Source organism: Mastigoproctus giganteus, chromosome 1, assembly GCF_048544385.1.
Source record: "Mastigoproctus giganteus isolate SK-2022 chromosome 1, ASM4854438v1, whole genome shotgun sequence".
Classification (NCBI taxonomy): Eukaryota; Metazoa; Arthropoda; class Arachnida; order Uropygi; family Thelyphonidae; genus Mastigoproctus; species Mastigoproctus giganteus.
In genome coordinates, this window is record NC_143575.1 from 226524384 (window position 1) to 226540351 (window position 15968).

At 35.2% G+C, this 15968-nt stretch overlaps 1 protein-coding gene across 1 annotated transcript in view; it reads left to right on the forward strand.

Annotated features, from left to right (window-relative positions):
* The window catches only part of Arp8 (Actin-related protein 8), a 158644-nt gene that overhangs the window by 70989 nt on the left and 71687 nt on the right, over positions 1 to 15968 (forward strand). The window contains exon 6 of the mRNA XM_090384593.1: positions 1803 to 1913. Within this exon, the coding sequence (XP_090240719.1) occupies positions 1803 to 1913 (111 nt within the window). The remainder of the gene's footprint in view (positions 1 to 1802; positions 1914 to 15968) is intronic.

A 15968-nucleotide genomic window follows, 5' to 3' on the forward strand; every position in this document is an offset into this window, starting at 1 on the left:
AATACTGAGTAAAGACCTGTACCTTTTTTTTTTCCCCTCCTTCTGTGAATGGATAGGCATTCTGTCTTGGAGGTGGGGGGGGAACTTTTTTTTTTTTTTTTTTTGCAGGCTTTGTGGAATGACCATGAGGCGGGATTGTTGCACTCACTAGTAAGAAATATTCTCCTAGTTGGTGCATGTTTTTTTTTTTTTTTTTTGCTTGCTCTTGGGTGTGAGCAGCCCAGGAGCGGGACTGCTGACACCCACCAGTCTTGCACACCTGCTGGTGGGTGCGGGATCTAGGTGCAATATGCACTGCCAGAGTTAGTAGACCCAGGCTTAACTCCTCGTACCAGGGATGGGCACCAGGTGGTAATTTCCCAATGGACTATCACATGGTGGCAGAGTAGCCTGTTTTACTTTGCAACACATTATACACATGTGTACACAACACTTACACTAACAGGCCATTATGAGAACATAGTATTATATGCTAAATTGATGGAGATGGATGTATGTCTGGGTGCTACCCTTCGACAGTTAAATACATACATACAACTAATACACTGGGCCTACCCAATTACAGTAGCCATTTTTTCTTTAATCAGATATCAGCAATAACCACACTTAGCCAGAACATTAAGTATGTTGATATAAAATATGTATTATACAGATAGACAAAATATATTTTCAGCTATAATTTTAAAGTAACTGCATCCTCTGTGACAGCATAATGGTTTTGCCACTTATCATTCAATTGGAGAGGTCTGGGTTTGATTTCTGTCAATGACTGGAGGATTTCTAAACTCCACTTCAATCAAGGCCATAGACTATAAAGTATTTAAGGGCAAAGGCCTCATGCTACTAGGTAGAATGACTAATATACCTGTGGTTACTAATACTGAGTAAAGACCTGTACCCTTTTTTTTTTTTTTTTTTTTTTTCCCCCTCCTGTGGATAGATAGGCATTCTGTCTTGCGGGGAGAGGACTTTTTTTTTTTTTTTTTTTTTTGCAGGCATTGTGGAATGACCATGAGGCGGGATTGTTGCACTCACTAGTAAGAAGTATTGCAACACCAGGGTACCTGCCCACCCATTGAAGAGAAGCCAACAAGCTTTGAAACAGTGCTGTCTGGGTGGTATCTGCTAAGAATAAATAACAATAGTCTTCTCCACTGGTGAAGTGTTATTTATTCGAGGTAGTACAATACGATGGCAACTCGTTATGAAGGCAGTCACAATATGAGATATAACCAAAACAATGCCAATTTAATTAATTAATTTAACTACAAGGTCATAGTTAACTGATCTGAGGTGGATGGAATAAGGTTTCCATGAGTTATTCTGGGTTTTTTCAGCCAACTTGCACAACATGCAAATTGGCATGTTGCTTGGCACAATATGATATAAATCACTGGTTAATCAGAATTCCAAAGGAGTGAAAACATCCTTTCCTATAATTTGGTAATAATAGAAGATACAGATATTTACTCAGAAAGCTAGGTCAGTTTATGTTTAGAAAAACTGAAAGTGTATCTGCTCAGCTAATAAGATGTAATCTGATTGGAATTTTATTACTTGAAAACATGGCTTCCCTTTCACTCCCACATTACCAACCTGAGGTGTAGAAGAACATGGCAAAATACTTCTTCCTCTTTTATTCAATAAAAGTTGAATATTATTTTATGTCAACCTGAATGTTATTAAAAATAACTATAAAAGAAGTATGAACAGAATAGAAAAGAGCTTCATTTTGTAATGAAGATAATTGCAAATTTATGAATAACTAGAGATATAATTTTTTTTTTTTTTTTTTTTTTCAGCATTACAGAGCAGTTCTTATTATTCCTGATGTGTATAATCGACAGCATGTGAAAGAGATACTTAATTTGCTTTTGAAAAGATTTGGATTTGCTGGCTGTTTTGTTCATCTGGTACGTACATATATATTTTTTTATATTTTCCATAAAAGATTTTTCTATGTTAGCTATTTCTTTTTTTTTTTATCCCAATTTCTACTATTCTGATCATTTCAATTAAGATATTTTATTTCATTCCTTCAGTATTAAACATTATAATTAACTTTCATATATATTTAGGCCTGATGTAGCTAAGCGTCATGAGTGAGAGTGCTTGAGTGCACACGATGTTTGAGTTTGAGTGGTCTGGGGTTCAAGCCCATGACTGCTAAATACGATTAACATTTGTACTGATGATTTATTGTAAACTACACTGACCTGGTGGTTGTGCCGGAGTATAAACAAGAACATTTTAGTGCACTTTTTCTTAATTTTGCAGTTTGTTTGATTATAAGACATTTATACTGTTACAGTATACCCATCCATCCATGCATCCTAAATTGCCCTACAAGTAGTTTAGTGTTTTATTCCTTTTGACAATCTAGCTAGCTAGCTTGCTTGCTTTTATTTCCAGGGAGGGGCAACCATTCATTTTAAATATTTGTTTATTGTTTTTGTTCACAGCAATAGAAGTAGAGGTTCAGTTTAGAAGCTGTTTTATATCAAACATCAGCTACATGAGAATAACAGAATCAATAGTATTTATTACAAATTTGCAATTAATCAATTGAATATAAAAGTAGAGTTACAGCTGAATTAAATAAAAAAAAAAACAGTATATACATACATGAGAGAAATTATGAGTTTTTCAACATAAGTTGTAACGTATAGTATCTTCTTTTTTGATACCATCTCCTATTGGAGGTTGACGATCACCACGCTCTACTTCTCTCCGTCTTGGGCGAGATTAAAAATACCCTCAGCTGATCTGCCAGTCCAGTTTCAGATGTTTTTCAGCCAAGAAAGTTTCCTCCTCCCCACTCCTCCCTTTCCCTCTATTATTACTTGAAGCAATTTACATTTCACATTTCTAAGGATGTGTCCCAAGTAGGCAGTTTTCCTTCTCTTCACTAAGCTCAACAATTCACATTTTCTTCCTGCTCTTTTCAAGACTTCAATGTTGGTGATTCTGTCTATCCAAGATATTTTTAGCATGTGTCTGTAGATCCACATTTCAAAGGCCTCTATTTTGTTCATGCTTGATGTTTTCAGCATCCAAGTTTGAACTCCATATAATAGTATGGACAACACACTGCATCTAACGAATTTCAGTCTGATTGACAGATCTAGAACTTTGTGACACAGCATTGTTCTGTATTTTATAAAGGCATTTCTCTCAGCTTCTATTCTTGCTTTTATTTCTGCTTCCAGTTCTAGATCAGCATTTAGCCAACTACACCAAGGTATTTAAAATGAGTCGCTATCTATTGGAGCTCCATTCAATAATAGCTGGACTTGACTTACTGGAGATTTACTCAGTCATGTATTTGGTCTCGTTGACATTGATTCTTAAACCCATATCATTACATTTGTTGTTAATACAGTCCAAAAGCAATTGAAGGTCATCTATATTTTCTGCAAATATAGCAGTATCATCAGCGTATTATATGTTATTTATCAGCTAACCATTTATTTTAATTCCTTCTTTCCTTTCCCACAATGCATTTTGGAAAATAACTTCAGAATAGATGTTAAATAGCATGGGCGAGAGAATACAACCCTGCTTTACCCCTCTTTTTATATTGATCTCGTCAGTTTCACCCTCTTCGACACTTATAGTAGCTGTTTGATTCCAATAGATTTCTTTGATGAATCTGATGTCCCATCCATCAAGATCTAGCTTTTTAAATATATATAAGCTTTACGTGTTGTACATATTTTCTATAAGCTTTACATGTTGTACCTGATCGAAAGCCTTTTCAAAGTCTATGAAGCAGGTGAATACTGTCTTTTGGTGTTCTCTACATTTTTGTAACAACACGTTTATACCTAGTAGAGCTTCTCTTGTGCCCTAGTTTGCTTCACAATCCAAATTAGGCGTCAGAGATTACTGATTCAGATTTTTGTAAATTCTGTTTAGGATTATCTTTAGCAGCAGCTTTAACATGTGGCTCATCAGACTAATAAGATGAAAATTATTTATGAGGTGTGTGTTGTTGTTGTTCTTCTTTGGAAGAGGGATGAATGAGGACCTCAACCAGTCGTTAGGCAGTGTTCCATTTAGATATATTTTATTGAACATTTTGGTTAGATCTTTCAAATTTTCTTCATCTAGAAGTTTCACTATTTCAATTGTTTGTTTGTTATTTGGTTTTTAGGAGCATTAGCAACTAAGGCCATATTGCTCCGGGATATGCGGTGGTCATTCCCTGACCTTTCCGTATTTGGTGGTGATGGGCTCGAACCCCGGTCTAATCAAGAAGCGTGTGCTACGCACTGCTGCCCCTTCCCACCTGGCTACGGAGGCGCCCCACTATTTCAATTGGGATTTGATCCGGGCCAACTGCCTTGCCAGACTTTGCCACTCCCAGAGCATATTTTACTTCAGACTGTAAAATAATGTATAGTATACATTATTTTATTTTTCAGTAGTGTGAAAGTATTAATGTATGTTAAAGTGAATAAATATGTGCATAATATACAAATATATACCCTTATTGTATAATACAATTACATGTATAGTACCTTTTGTCCCTTATGTAATCTTGTTCCTCATAATTTAGGGACCACAATTGTTGAGGGAAGAGGTTTAGTAATTATTGGATTGCAGGAAGTTTTCTTTTAGCCAGCAAGTTGTTGATTACAGAATGAGTTGCCTCTGTGAATGGCTGAGGCTGACAACTTGGGGAAAGTCAAAGGTCAGGTGAATAGGTACCTATGTGAGGAGGGAATCACATAGGTAGTTTTTTGATTTTTTTCCCTTTTTGGCTGGTGCAGAAAAGCCTAGGGCTTCCTTGTGCTATATGACTAATATTGGGCGCCTCCGTAGCCAGGTGGGAAGAAGCACCTGGAAGAAGCACACGCTTCTTGATTAGACCGGGGATTTAGCCCGTCACCACCAAATACGGAAAGGTCAGGGAATGACCACCGCATATCCTGGAACAATATGGCCTTAGTTGCTAATGCTCCTAAAAAAACCAAATAACAATAATAATGACTAATACTATGCCATTTAAATATCAAAGGTATACTGGACCTCCTAATAATCTTACGATTAATAATATAAACTTTGTAGTTTTAAGTAAAAGCTACAGACTTTTGGATAATAATTAATAAGTATATTTTATTTAATTCTTTTAATTTATTTATTATGTGTAGGCAGTCCCAGCCAACCTTTGGCAACCTCCCTGCATAATATGTGAAGATCTCATACAGATAAAGGCCAATCAGTGAAGTGGTTTTGTATGTATCATAGTGTGGTGTTGGGTTGTGTTTGAGTTGAGTGACTGGCTGCTTAGCGCCTCCGTAGCCAGGTGGGCAGGAGCAGCAGTGAGTAGCACATGCTTCTTGATTAGACCGGGGTTCGAGCCCGTGAGCCACCAAATACGGAGGATGCAGAAAGGTCAGGGAATGACCACTGCATATCCCCGGAGCAATATGGCCTTAGTTGCTAATGCTCCTAAAAATCAAATAACAACATAACAGTTGAGTGACTGGCTGCTTAGCCCAGATGGCCGCAGAATATGCAACTTCCCGGTTTTTTACTTGTCCCATGGAGGCAGGCCATGGTCTGCTGTCAAGTGTCCTGAATATTGCAATAATACTCATCTAACTCTCTAATTGCATAGGAAGAGAGAAAAATTGTATAGAGACCATTAAGAGACTGTTAAAAGAAAAATCAATGGTGCATGAAGATGTCACCATTTAGATTCTAAGTTCTGAATAATCATAGGAATTATGTTGAATTTAATAAGCATAAAAAAAATTGGCCTTACTGAAATTATATGGAGTTGAGGACTATCCAATCCTCATGTTTTTGCAGCCAACAGGGTTAAACCTGCTTGGTTAATGAGTTGGCTTAATGCTGACAACAAAACAAACTTTGCCTTCTGAGTTGCCCTTGTGTTGCTCTACTTTCAAACACATTTCTTTGAAATTAGTGCAATACCAGGGCAACTTGTGAAGGAAAAGTTTGTCATTCTGAATCATTTCATTAACTAAGCAGCTTAAATTCTACCTGATGTAAAAATAAAAAAAAGGAACAGAATGTCCTTTAATTCCTAATAATTATTTTATTTTATAATTTAATTAATAATTATTAATTACCATCATCATGAACTTGTCCCACTTAGGTCTTTTAAGACCAAGACCCATTGTAGGTCTTGATCTTACATCATTGTCTTGGTCGACCTACATCTCTTGCCTGTAGGTTTGTAGTTAAAGGATAATTTTGGGATCCAGTTTTCTGTTCATTCTTTCTATGTAACTGATCCATTTTTTCTAATATCATTTTATGTCATTTACTGTGTTATCTACTTTTAATTTCTCACAAATAGCTGAATTTCTTTGGTGATCAAGTCTTGTAAAACCTAATAATTGTTTCTTAAAAATCTCATTTGTGCTGCTTCTAGTTTTTGTGCACCTTTCTTATTTATTACCGAAGTCTCACAGCTGTAGGAGAGGTCTGATTTTGAAGTGATGTTGTGCAGTCATAATTTGTTTCAGTTGTCATTTGTTTTCCGAAGTGGCATTTAATCGTTCAATTAATTTTATTATATTTTTGTAGTTTAGTGTGGATGTCTTTCCCTTCATTTGATATTAACTTTCCCATAGGTGAAATCTGATATTTGTTTTATTATTTTGTCATCAATAACAATTTTAACTCTGTATGTTTTTTACATCGTAATCCTATTGATTTTGTTTTTGAGGTGGAGATTTTCATCTCATACTTTTTTGCCTATTTTATTTGGTTCATTAACTGCTATCTGTAGTTCTTCCGATTTTGCAATTATAACTTGATCGTCAGCATATAATATAATTTGGATTTTATTCCTGTTGTTCAACTGTATTCCTTTGTTAATTGTTTGTTTCCATTCTTTAATAATTTTATTGATGTAGATATTAAATAAATTTGATGATAGTCCATGTCCTTTTTTGACTCCTTTATTGGTGTTAATTGGGTCTGATAGTTGGCCATTAGAATATTTTATGCAGACTTTTGAGTTTTTATATAGGCTTTGTATTGCTTTCCGGAGTTGGGTTGGGATATTTTCTTCATGTAAAATCTGCCAAAGTTTTTCCCGGTTTACATTGTCATATGGTTTTTCATAATCAGTAAGCAGCAGAAATGTTGCTTACTGTTGTAGGTTAAATTCTCTTCTTTTCTCCAAAATTTGTTGTAATGAGAAAATGGCATCTATTGTGCTTCTTCCTTTTCTGAACCCACACTGTTCTTTTTCTAAGAATTGTTCACTATACTTATTAAGTTTATTCTTTAGTATATTAGATTATGAAATCAACAGGGATTACCTTTATTTTTGATGTAGGATGCTTCTTTTTTAACCAACTCTCCTAGTCCAACGCATTAACAATTATTTGTAAAGGTGATATAAAATTTATAAAAAATGTTAAACATCTTCCCCACTGTCTGAACAATAGTGATCCAAACCCCACAGTCTCAATATTGAGCGCCCAGCCCAACTCCGGTCTACAACCACCATGCCTTTGCCAGCAAGGAAAACATTACGTCAGTCGACATTAAAATTAAGATTTAAAATTAAAATTAAATGGTATAAAAAGCTTAGCTGCATATGGAGCAATTATTGTCTTCATTCCTTAAGAGAATAATTTTCGTGTAATTAATTAATTACTATACCTGTTTCCCAATCTTTGGGTGTCTGTTGCTTATGCCATATGATGTTAAATAATTTTAGTAGTGCATTTTTTAATAAGGTGCCACTATATTTTTAAATAATTCTACATTCAAATTGTCTATGCCTGGGCTTTTCAGTTTTTTTTTATTTGATTTTTGTAATATTATCCCTAGTTCTTCCATTATTATATTTTCTTCATCTTCGGTTACCACAGATTCATCTTCCCATTCCTTAGTGCCAGGGCTATACCATAGTTTGGAATAGTGTTGCTTCCATTCTGCTTGAGAGATGGAGTTGGTTTTTATTTGATCATTTGTGTCTAGTTGTAATTTCTTAAAAATTTTGTTCTGTGGTCTCGTAATATCACGTTCTAAGGATTTAACAGATTTATGCCAGTCATCTCATTGGATTCTCCTGGTTAGTTTTCTGGCTTCTGCTCTAAGCTTTTTATATTTTATGTGTAGATGTAGGTCTTTGGTTTACAAGAATAGTTTATTAGCCTTTTTTTCTCATCAATTGTTTGTTTCAATTCTTCATTCCAAGTTCTTAGCCAGTTTTTATTTTTTATAAGTTTATATGCAAGACTTTCTTCAGCAGCTCCCAGAATTGATTTTTTCACGTTTGAACAGATTTCGTCAACATTATCACTCTCATCTGTTTTGAGTTTATCGAATTTCATATGGTAATTTAGTACTTTCACCTTCCAACAAATGTATTTTGAATTTCTTGTGGTAGTTTTTGTTGGTATTTTCTTTTTATTTTGAAAGTGCTTTCTAGTAGGTAGTGATCACTGTCAATTTCAGTGATCACTACCTACTAGAAATTTAAATTTTCATTAATGATAATATAATCTATTATAGACTTTGTTCCTTGCTTCCCATATGAATTTATGGATATTCTTGTGTTTGAAAAAGTATTTGAGATTTTAAGTTTATTAAAAATGCAGAAGTCTATCAAGCACCTTCCATTATTGTTGATCACGGGTTTGCCTTCTGATCCTATGCATTTGTCTGTTGATTGAATGCCAACTCTTGCATTAAAATCTCCTGCTAGTATGAGGTATTCATTTTTGTTAGTTTGATATGTGAGCTCTTGTAATTCATCACAAGATTCTACAGTTTCATCAACGTTGCCTTCTACTGGTGCGTAGATGCCAATAATTGTTATTGTATATGATGGGATTTTTATTCTTAATTTCAACATTCTGGGTGATATCAAAGAGTAATAAAATAATTTGTTTTTCCATTTTTTTCTTATTATAACTCCCGATGATGCCCACATTTTATTTGATACACCTGAGTATATCATTATGAAGTTACGTTTGGATCCTTTATTCTTTTTTTTTTGGTAATGACTGTTATGTTAATATTTATATTTTCTAATCCCATAATTAATTCATCCAATTTATGATTTATTTTCCTAACATTCCAGGTTGCTACTTTAATTTCCTTAATCGCAGGGCGGCACATAGGGCCCCTGCGACCCTATGTGCCGCCAATGAGCAAAATAAAATTTGTCGCCCCAAAATATTTGGATTAAAAAATAAAATAAGGAGTAAATAATATAACACGGTACTTCTTCAACACAGTTTCACTCTAACACGATTGATAAATTGTGGCAATCCTCACACAACATGGTATTTTTGAGCTTTTGTGCAGGGGGAAAAGTTGTTGGATGTAATTTTTCAACATTTTCACTCTGTTTTGAATCTCTGCTGTTGACTCACTATTTTAAAAAAAATTGAGAAATCCCTGTATTTTATTTTGTTGGGAAATCCCTGTGTTACGTTCTGTGCTATTGAACTTGTTGTAATAAAATCTAGATTTCAAAGTTTTATTACTATTGGATTGCACACCAGGCCATCCAAAAGATTTAAATCATCTAAACGTTGAAGTTATGTTCCTACCACCACAGTTGTACTAGGTTAATACAACTTCTTTCATTCAGCCGTTAGATAAAGGCATTATATCCACCTTTAAAACTCATTACATCAGAAAATCGTTACTGTGCGACATCTGTGTGTAACAACTAAGAAATAGTCTTCAAGGTATAGGCCTAAATGGATGTTAGATGAACTGATGAAACTCATGGCAGAGAAGAAAAGTTCATGGGATGCATATATAAATTATCAAGTATCACAGAAGCCTATGGTAGATATAAACTAGTCTGTAATCAAGTCACAAAGGAATTCAGGCAAGCAAATGCAGATTACAAGAAGCCTTTGGGGAAGGATGCAAAGAAAAACAGTAGAAGGAAGGGGATGAATCAGATTGGTCTGCTTTGATACCAATGGTCTGACTGTTGATGATCCTGCTCAGGTTTCTGACAAACTGAATGAATATTTTATATCTATATTCACATTTTAGGAATTTTTTAGTGAGGAGGATGCCAGAAGTTTATCAAACTCAAACAGGAGGCTAAATTATTTTGTGATAACAAAGAGGAAAGTGGAAGAGAAATTGTTTTGAAGTTAAACATAAGAAAGGCATCTGGGGTGGATGGGATCTATCCAGTTATATTAAGGGAGACAGCGAAGGAAATAAGCAAACCCTTAGCCATAATTATGAGAGCATCCTTGGATTCAGGGGAGATGCCCCATGAACTGGAGATGTGCAGTTGTATCCCAGTTCACAAAGGGTGACACAAGTAATTACAGACCTGTTAGTTTAACTTCTATTCCAGGAAAAATAATGGAGTTACTGGTAAAAGAAGTAATGCATGGTCATCTAGACAAGGCCGCAATTATACATCAAGCACAGCATGGGTTTGTTAAGGGGGAATCATGTTTGATTGATTACTATGATGTTGTCACAAAGGAACTGGACGTAAAAAATAATTTTGATATCATACTGTTGCACATAAAAGGCTGCTGTACAAATTGGAGCAGTGTGGCATTAAGGGCAAGTTGCTGCTCTGGATAAAGGGATGGTAATGTCCAAGTTTGCATATGATACAAAGGTTGGCAGGGTGATTAATGACAGTATGCTACTGTAACAGCATCCAGAAAAGTTATTTCCTACTGTACAAGGAAATATCAGTAGTTATTTCCTTGTACAGGAAAAGAATATTCAAATTTCTGATTACTGACTGATTTTCCAAAAATATGGAATTTAAAATGCACTGCTTCCAGAAGTATCGACAAGAACACTATCTTGAAGAGATCCCAGCATGAATTCATTAAAGGGTTAATCAGTCATCCCTGACCAATCTAATAAATTACTCTAATGCAATCATTACACAATTGGACGCAGGTAAAATTTTTGACATATATACCTAAAATTTAATAAAGCTATCAGTACTTTATTAAAGCTTTCAGGGAGGGGAATACCAGAAGTGTATTAAACTCTGGCAGTTAGCTAAAGGATTTTGTAATAGCTGAGAGCAAATTGGAGCAGGAAACTGTTGAAGTTAAACATAAGAAAGACACCTGGGGATGGACGGGATCTGTCCGGTTATATTAAAGGAAGCAGCAAAGGAAGTAAGCAAACCCTTAGCCATAATTATGAGAGCTTCCATGGACTGGAGATGGGCAAATGTTACCCCCAATTCACAAAGGGTGACACGAGTAATTATAGACCTGTTAGTTTAATTTCTGTTCCAGGAAAATTAATGGAGGCACTGGTCAAAGTAGCACTGCAGGATCATCTAGACAAGACTTCAGTTATAGTTCCGACACAGCATGGGTTTGTTGAGGGGAAGTCTGGTCTGACCAATTTCTTCGTAAGCTCAGCTAAGGGCTTACGAAGAAAGGCTTAAGTTTTGCAAATTACAGTGTCTGGAAACTAGGCAACTGCGAGGTGATCTGATTGAGGTGTATAAGGCCTTGAATAGTTTGAGCAAGCTTAATGCTGATGGGATTCTTCGTCTTGCCCAGATTAATCACCTGAGGGGACATATATTCAAAGTGAGGAAAGACAGTTGTAGAATAGCCTTGCAGAAATTTGCCTTTAGTCATCAGATGGTTGATTTCTGGAACAAACTTCCATCTGTTGTTGAAGTGGACAGCTTAAATAAATTCAAGACAAAACTAGACAAACATTTGGAGAAAATGGATGGGTAAAATGGGAAGGGGTGTGTTTTTTTTTTTTTTTTTTTGGCTGATGCTGTATAACTTGCTTTCTTGCATCATATGCCTCTACTAATGCTAATACTTCTTCTAATGCTAATGTTCTTCATGGAAGGCTGCTATATATACTGAAGAAGTTGGAAGTTTGAGTTAATGGTAAGATTTTGCACGGGGAGGGGTCAAAAAAAGATTTGTATTCGCCAAGAAGCAGTTGCAATAGAAAGATGAAATTTTTTTTGTTTGTTACCTTGAAATCTTTATAGCAACCACACAAATTTTGGTTTCAATCTGACAATTCATTTTTTGCAGTGCTGAATGAAATGAAGTGTCACAATGGATAAAGCACATTGATTCAGTTCCTCTTCCTGCAGGGAGAAAACACCTAAAACAATCCATGCTTTTTTTAAAAAAGCACATTCTTTAAAATACCAGCTAAAAATTTTGGAGCTCTCCTAACAGAATCAAATATCTTAAGCGTTCCCCCACCACAAAATGCCAGAAGGCCAAGATCTATACAGGTAGTTCCCAACTTTACGAGTTAATTTGTTCCTAGGGCAAGCTCATAAAGCAGGAATTTTTTTCCTATAGATATAATGTTTAAAAGAGGAGTTGCGTTCTCAACAATGAATTTGACCATAGTAATGTTAAATAAAGGTCAACAAAACAATAATTTATGCTTAAACAATGATTTATTTAGTCAAAGAAATGAAAACATAGCCTTTAAAATCAAGCAAATTATAATAATAAAGAAATTATTTATGTCATACAAATGTTAAAGAATGTTTATTCTTCATCATTATCAACTAAATGCACACTCGTTGATGATTCTTCACTCATTCTTGGCTCGACACTTTGAGAACAACTCCTTGTTGGAAGCACAAGGAGTCGTTTTCTTCTTTGGAAATGCTTCAACAGTCATGTGTTTCCAGGGCTGATTCTTTTCTTTAGAATTTTCATGATAGCATTCATGAGCATTTTTTTTTAAATCTGTAGCAACTTTTCTAGTACGCTCGAAATTTGAATCTTGTGACTCAAAAATCTCAGTTGCTTTTTCTGTGTTGAAAAGCTTTATCAAGCTCCTTGAGAGTAAAGGAACAAACAGGAGTTTTGCCTGTTAAATCTTCTTTTTCATCAGCTTCTTCGCATTTTGCCATTTCAAGGAGGTCTTGATTTGTGAGCTCTCCATTGTGTTTGAAGCAGATCAGTGATGTTAGTTGTAGAAACCTCAAGCTGCAATTGTTTAGCAATATTAATTAATGATTTCTATTCCATTTTGTACGATCTCTGCTGGTTCTTGAAATCCTTCAAAATTATCAATAAAATAATGACAAGAGTTTATTCCAAACATCTTGTTCTTCTCTGTAATTTTGTCCCAGGCTCGTTTTATTATTTTGATTGCATCTAAAATATGGAATTTTTTCCAAAATTATTTAAGAGTTGGACCTCTCTCCTTATCTCTGCCTGAACAAATAAACACATGCACAGTAGTAATGTATTGTATAGCTACATACGTGGTTTGAAATGCCTTATTTATGAATGTTTAGCATTTATTTATTGCAATATCCTCCATCAGAGAACATCCCCATACCCAGAGCAGATTGCGAGAAGGGGAGGAGAGAGAGGGAAAAACAAAACACATTCTATCTGCAGAAGGAATTTCTTTCTGTGCAAGGTGAAAGAAGCGGTGAGTCGGCGTTAAACCAATTAGCCACTAGTTTACTGATTTGCAGAAGCTGCTAGGATGATCTTTGGTTCATCATGACAAGTGTTTCTTAACTAATTTCTTCTTCTTTGGATTTCTTTTTACCTAAGGTTTCTCGAACTTTATCACTTTCAGAAACTTGTATTCCTCATTGATATCTTGGTCCTGAAAGGTCTGCAGAAGCTCAGGCTTGTTCTTAAGTTGTTTCAGTACATTCTGCCTTTTCTCCTCTTCTGTTATGTCAAAGACCTTCGTATTATTTATGCAAGTCAGTTTTTTCCTTTCTTTTCATACATCTATATCAAGTGGGCATCTTACCATTCTGTGATCACTTCCAACATTTACCTTGTTCGGGATGGTAACATTGTTCACAGTATAACTTCTGTTAGTGAGGATGAAGTCAGTTTCATTAGTTAATCCATTTGGGCTTTTCCATGTCCATTTTCTGTTTGCCCTTTTCTTGAAAAGGGTGAACAGTTTGCAGAGATTCTGCAAATTCCATAAGTCTTTCACCTTTTTCATTTCTTTCATCAATTCCAAAATTTCCTATAGTTTCCTTTTCTGTGCTGTTTTATCTCTTTCCAACCTTAACATTGAAGTCCCCCATAATGATGGCATAGAGAGTTTTCTGTTCATCTAGAAGTCTCAATTTCGGTGTACATTTCTTCAACCTCTTCATCATCATGGCTCGATGTTGGTGCATATATCATTATAATCTTTAGTTTGTACCTCTTAGAAATCCTGAGTAGTAATCATGACACCCTTGGTGATGTACTTTTGAATTACAAAATGTTGTTTTTTTTTATATCTTTATGTGAAGCTCCACCTTCATCTTTTCACTGTTTCCATTGGTATACAGCAGGTTTCCACTTGATAAACTTTATAGGCTACACACTTATCAAAAACTAACAAGAGAATTGTTTCATACTTTAAAATGATATGTTGAAACACTGTTTCGATGGTAGAGCACATGTTTAAAAGAGAATTATGAAGGTGTGCAATAGCGGTTATTTCACTTTTTCACAGTTAGGCTGCACTTGAAAATATTGACATACAAGTTCTGATTGTTGATGAGCACCTTTCACCGAAACTCCATATTCAACTACCATAGGTTCCTCATCTTCATCACTACAAATTTCAGAAGATTCCATTATGTCTGCAACAAGTTTCCCTTCATTTGTGCATATCCTGAAACATTTAATGTCTGCATCCACTTCTGCATAATGTTTGAAGCTGAAGTATTCACCCTTAATTAGTTAGCACTCAAATATTTCTTCCTTATTATCGGACTGCTCTTTGCAATTAAAAGAGGAAGAAGCGAAACTTCACACATCACATCATTCAAGGTGGTAAATCCAGCATGTTTGAAGCAGCAGGCGATCACTTTTTCATCAACTTCATCCCATGCTGAAACACATACATTACCTGCAGGATATCGATTTCACATTGAATTTTCTTTTGAGACAGCACAATTTTTTTTTATTAGCATTTTTCAGTAGTTTTTTTTAAAACACTGGGTTACACCTTGATCAAGTGGCTGAAGAACTTGATGTCATATTTGGTCATAGGTACTCAATAGTGATTGCATGTGGGCTGTTTACTTGACAATGAGGGGTGCACTAATCTACAAACAGCAAAATTATTCTAGCTCATCCTGCAATCTAAGTCTCTGATCCATTCTTCATAGATTTGTAATATAATTCGTGCCTTTTGGTTTGCTCAATACATAGTCAGTAATGTTTTCAACACTTTAAAGCATCGAGGCTTCTGGCTTTCCCAGTGATTAAAAGAGGAAATTTCTCTGTGCCAGAATGTTTGCTGCTAGGAGAACGTTAATCTGTTGTTTGGCCTTTTTTCCACTGCTACATTTCTCCCCTTTAAATGTAAGTGCTTTATCTCGTAGCAATTTAAAAATGAGTCCTGTTTCACCAGCATTGAAGCTGCCATTGTGATCATATGTCAGCAAAACATGTTTTAAAGGATTTTCCTTCAATTCCTATGTAGTGTCAATGTCCACGGCTGCACTTTTTTGAAAGACAGGCCACAACAATATCTATTCGATGCGCAAACGATTCAGCCTTAGCTTTTAAAAGATTTAATAGCTACGTGAATGTTTTTTGCATCATCATTAGCCATTCCAAAAGTACCTTTTCAAGATCCAGATACTTTGCCTTTCATGCTCAAATTGCACCCGGTGCAGCAGGTTTCTTTAAACTTTCAATCTTTTTCCGATCTTTCAGAATAGTGAATAGAGTATTCTTAGGAATACTGAACTGTTTGGCAGTCTCAGTCTTAGAATGCACACCATTATCTACAGCTTGCAGAATCCTAAGTTTATCTGCAATTAGCAAAGCTATCCACTTTCTTGGAGTCATACTAATAATCATACACTCTTATCTAGGATCTATGTAATGAAATTAACTTATAGCCGATGTTCATTTCATTACCGCACTGCGAGAAAAGAGCATTGGAAATCTCAACAAATGATTTCTCATGGTCAGGCTGCAAGCTCATCAATTACTTCAATATATTTGAAGCTTTAATGAGAA